The sequence below is a fragment of the Fukomys damarensis genome, unplaced genomic scaffold (genome assembly GCF_012274545.1).
Source record: "Fukomys damarensis isolate Sample0158 unplaced genomic scaffold, DMR_v1.0_HiC HiC_scaffold_17, whole genome shotgun sequence".
Classification (NCBI taxonomy): Eukaryota; Metazoa; Chordata; class Mammalia; order Rodentia; family Bathyergidae; genus Fukomys; species Fukomys damarensis.
Genome location: NW_022900929.1, coordinates 45,052,280 through 45,057,081, shown reverse-complemented (window position 1 = coordinate 45,057,081; position 4,802 = coordinate 45,052,280). Strand labels below are relative to the sequence as shown.

The 4,802-nt window shown below is 49.9% G+C and overlaps 1 protein-coding gene across 3 annotated transcripts in view; it reads left to right on the top strand.

The window, feature by feature from the left end:
• Znf219 (zinc finger protein 219) overlaps positions 1–4,802 on the top strand; it is a 14,347-nt gene that overhangs the window by 6,667 nt on the left and 2,878 nt on the right. For 2 of the 3 annotated variants that reach the window (XM_033765056.1, XM_033765058.1), the window contains exons 2-3: positions 4,124–4,212; positions 4,594–4,802. The exon at positions 4,594–4,802 is cut by the window's right edge and continues 1,184 nt beyond it. In XM_033765056.1, coding sequence (XP_033620947.1) covers positions 4,207–4,212; positions 4,594–4,802 — 215 coding nt within the window. In that variant the 5' untranslated portion in view covers positions 4,124–4,206. Of the gene's footprint in view, positions 1–1,616; positions 3,393–4,123; positions 4,213–4,593 lie in introns of those variants that run through there. The other variant, XM_033765057.1, reaches the window with a different exon arrangement.

The window sequence follows — 4,802 nt, the reverse complement described above, 5'->3', positions numbered from 1 at the left end:
GGGGGGTGCTTCCCTCTCTGCGTCCCAAACAAAGTGTCACAAAGAGCTCGGCCCGCGGCAGCAGCCGAGGCGGCTGTAACTCCGCTTTTGTTCTCCTGGCCGGGGTAGCAAGAGTCCTGTCCTCCCTATCTCCCAACCCTGCCCCCAGTGGTCCTTCAGGCTTATCTTCCCTGGGAGGGGTCTGGGGTGCTGCTGGTTGAACCTCTCGTGCGGGATCACGGGTCCAGCCCTGCTTGCCAACCGATTTCTGGGAGGGGAATTTTCCCAGGGGCTCTTTTGCCCAACCCCTCTCTCCCCCTCCTGGTCTGAAGATAGATGCTTATGTGGGCATTGGGACTGACTTTTCTCAGGTTAGCTCCAGTTAAGAGAAATTAAGCTACATGTGCCCCTTCCTCAAATCCAGGTCCTCCAGAACTTTCAGAATCAGGGTCAAGTTAGGACATGCCTTGGGTAAGACCCACCATAGTGGAGTGGCAGCAGGTGTAGCTTCTTGTCATCTCCTACTGTACGTTTGGAGTCCATGACTGAGGGTCCATGCCCCAACTTAATAGTGAGGACCTAGGGAAGGAGGCTTTATTTATGGAGAATTCAGCGTACAAGGTGGCAGCCTGCTGTATAGGGTGGGTTTGGAGGAGCTACCTGGTTATGGAGGATTAGAGGCCATGGAGAGGAGACCATAAAAGGGAACTGTTCCATAACTATGATTAAGGTGGTCTTGACCACCTGAAAAACTCCTTTTTCTTTTAATCCTTTCTAGCACAGTGGTTCTCATAATTGTTAGATTTGGGAGGTGTGGGATTCACAACAGTGGAAAAAACATCCAAGTGTTAGAGATGGCCAGAGACAGAGGCCTAGTTATAACTAGACCACAGAGATCCTGAACCCTTGTTTCTTACACTTTGACCCTAGAAAATTTTAAATCACAAGTCCTACGGCACAGTCCGCTTGATTCTCCATTTAGCAGATGCTTCTGTGTACCTGTCCTTGTTTATACTTTTCACCAAACATCCATCTTTCTTTACTCAGTAAGGTTTGATGGTTCACATCCTTGGCCTCACCAGTGTTCCTAGCATGTGAGAGTAGTTGGCCAGTTGCTTTGGAAATATTCGGATTCCTATCTTTGGCCCTATAACCGTGTAGAATCCAAATAAGGGAAAGATAACCTCTGATTCCCAGTGGGGATGAAAAGTAGGTCAGTGCTACTGTCTGGCCAAGTCTTGTGGATGGTGTTTAAGGCCTGAGTATAGAAAACTCGATTATTGTCCATGGGCAGTGCATGCATGACTTAGGTTCCAAGCCAGTTCATAGATTCCCAGTCCTTGGCAGTGCTCTCCCCTTCCTGAGATTGGGGAATGGGAATCTGGCTTGGTGTGGAGATGATTGAGGTAGTCTTCATTGGGCCTGGGAGCTCTCAGTGAATTTTGTTGAATTTAGGCTGGCCTCTGGGAGAATTTTTCCATTGAGAATTCAGTTTCAGTTTGGGTCTTACATACCACTTTCAGTCTTGGAGACTGCTGTGTGTAAAGTGGGTTTTTGGTGTGTGTGTGTGCGCGCTCTCGTGTGTGTGTGTGTGCACGCGCGCGCGCACGTGTGTGTGTGTGCGCACGTGTGTGTGTGTGTGTGTGTGTGTGTGTGTGTGTGTGTGTGTGTGTGTGGGAGAAGCTTTGCTCTGTTCTCACTCTTTTTGGTTCAGAAATGAGGCCATCTTCCCATGAGGCGTTTCGCTTGCTGTCCTACTGGCAGTTTTAGGGGCCCTAGAATTTTCTCAGAATCAGAATATGTGCCCATAGGTTAGTCAGCTATGACCATGCAGTATTCCCAGCCTCCCTCCTCCCCGCTTCCCCGGCCATCTGCTTCCTCTGAATATACCAGATTGGCTGTACACCAGGATGTTCCGGGAATCCCCAGGAGAGCAACAGAATGTGATGGACCCAAATACGATGCCTCAGTAACTCATTCCAGGATGTACAAACTGTAACTGTCAGGACACTCCTTATAGCTAATTAAAAATTTCCTGGTTTCATCTATTTTCTCTTACCTCTGTCTATTTTCAGTGAAATCCAGAAAGCCAAAATAATGCCTCTGCTGACCACTTTTTTTTTCTTCTCTATATGGTTCCCTTTAAATTAAAAAAAATTTTTTTTTCTCTAGTTTTTCTCAGCGCATTATTTGTACAGGTGCTAAAATGGCAAACGTGATCCCTCTAGCACTCCATAGCTCTATCTGTGGTCCTGAGGTGGCCAAAGTGGCTTCTCTGGTAGCCCACTGCTCTCTCCATGGTACTGAAGAAGTGACCATATGTTTTAACATCTCTGGGGTCCAGAAAAGTCTTAGACTTAGAACTATGACACTTTCGCGCTGGAAAGGACCAATATTATAAATTAGTCTACCCCTCTTATTTTGCAGATGCGTATCCTGAAAGGTTAAGTGATCGGCTGAAAGTTGTGGGGCAATTAATGGTCAGACTGGGCTTATTCTGATTCACTTTTCATGGCCAGGCTCTTGGCTCTAGGGAGGGGGTTTACTGGGAGGATCCAGGTGGTGAGAGGGTCCCTGAATTTGGAGCTATAGAAATACACATATCTTAGCAGTAGTGGAGGCTATCTAGTGACCCTCAGACAAGGACATTTCATTAATTAACTTGTTAAAAATACTCCCTAAGCCCATATTCTTCATGTAACAGGTACTTTTCCCTTCATGGAGTCTTACCACATTTACTAAATGTTCCAAATAAGGCAGCTTTGAATCTCCAGAGCTTTTTCTCTGCTAAGAGGGCAGACTCCTGGCCCAGTTCTCTTCTATTAAAGATCTGTAAGCAAAATAATGCTTGAGTCCTTTTCTTTCTTAGTAACTCGTTTTGGTTTCATACTGCCTGTTGGAGGAAGTTCTTTATATTTCAGATATCTTATCACAGGCCAAGGTGGTGGTGGGGGTGCTGGGCCTACGTTCATCCAGCCTTGACCTCATACAGTGCTGTATGGGGGAAGGAAGGTAGTGACTGGGTGACTTCTGCCATCTTCCCAGGCCTGTTTCCATTCATTTTAATTCTGGGGTTGCTTCTGAGTCCAAAAGCTGACCTCCGACGCTTAGAATTGGGACCCCGCCCCCCATCCTCTCCCTTCTCCCCTAGTCCTGGAGCTCTGCACATCTCAGGCCTAGGGAATTTTAGCTGGAGAATTTAACCCCTTCCTACGCAGAGCATGTGCTGAGCCCTGTCTGTGCAGATGGCCCGGCCCCGCCCCCCATCCCTCACTCCAGCCTCTTGAGCTCAGAGCCAGTGTAATCCTCCTCTTGTGTGAGGAAGCCTCTCCCCTGCAGAGAGGAGGAAAGCCTGCTTCGGAACAGCTCTGGACAAAGGGGCTGAGATGCCCCATCAAACCGCAGGCTCCCAGGTTTGAAATGGGAAGAACCCTAGATGGTATTTGCAGTTTTTAACCCTTTCCCCAGGCTGGCCGTGCCCCTTAACTTCCACTCCTCCCCCAACTCTCTCTCCCTTCCTTCTCTGGCTGTCTCCCCCTCCGTGCCCCTCCCCCTCTGTCTGTCTCCAGACTCTGCTGCTGGGAGGTGTTTCTCTCCCATGCATGAATGAGTCTCTGTAATGAATGGAAATGAATGGATCAGGAATCCAGGCAGAGAGGGCGGGAGAGTGAGGGGGAAAGACCAAAAGGGTAAGGACTGAAGCGAGGACCTCAGAACCTGGAAGGATGTTTGGCTGGTTGGTCAGTTAGGGTCTGAGAGTGACTGGTCCCACCTGGATGGCTGGGGGGCATGGCAAGCCCTTCTCAGTTACTTATGAAGGTGCACAGCTCCACCCACAGGATAGAGGGGTATACTGTGATACTGTCCCTGCCCCCGACCAGGTGGTAAGGTGGTGGTGCTAGTCTGGGCCCGGATTTTAAAACGTATAATTAGGGGGAAGAAATTTGGACCATCAGGGAAGCTTTTGGGCCTGGCACATCAAGGGGGGCTATTTTTGAGGACAGCAGCTCTCCTGTGCCTCAGGATGCAAATAGGAAGAATAGGTTTCAGGAATATAGGGTGCTAAGAGTCTGGAACTGAGGGTGACTCTTAACGCCTGCTGAAAATCAGAGCTCATTTTTCTTCCAAATCTCTCTTGCCTTAGCTCCTCAACACCTGTTGCCTTCACTAGCAGCTTTTCCTCCTCGTCCCTGCACTCCCCAGAACCAAAGAATGTGAAGGGGGTCCATGGAGGTGAGTGAAGTTCTGGCCCGAACCTGCCAATGCCTATTGAGCACTTACCACGGTTCTCCCTTCCGTGCCCACCGTGTTTTTTTTTTTTTTTTTTTTGTACTGGGGATTGAACTCCGGTCCTTGCTCTTGCAAGGCAGTACACCGAACCGCTGAGCTAAATCCCCGGCCCCCCAGCTCTGTCTTACCGCCTATTGTAAACTGTCTCCTTGGCCCCAACACCCAGTTGTTCCCACCCATTCCCCAACTTCCGGAGGTGAGTGGCACCAGCTGTTCTGGATCGGGACCCAATGATTCTTCCCTGGTATTCTGGCCTTTGATGCCTTTGCTAACTCACTGATCACCATTCCCCAGCCTTTGCTCTACGCCCATCTTTTTCCACAGGGCTCACGTCCCCGTGTCCCCTGCGGCCACTTAGCGCCGTCACCACCTGCCTTCGACGGCGAACTGGATTTACAGCGCTACTCCAACGGGCCGGGTGTGAGCGCGGGGTCGCCCGGGATGGGAGCGGTGGGCTGGTCTGAGAGCCGCGCAGGTGATCGCCGCTTCCCTTGCCCTGTGTGCGGCAAGCGCTTCCGATTCAACTCCATCCT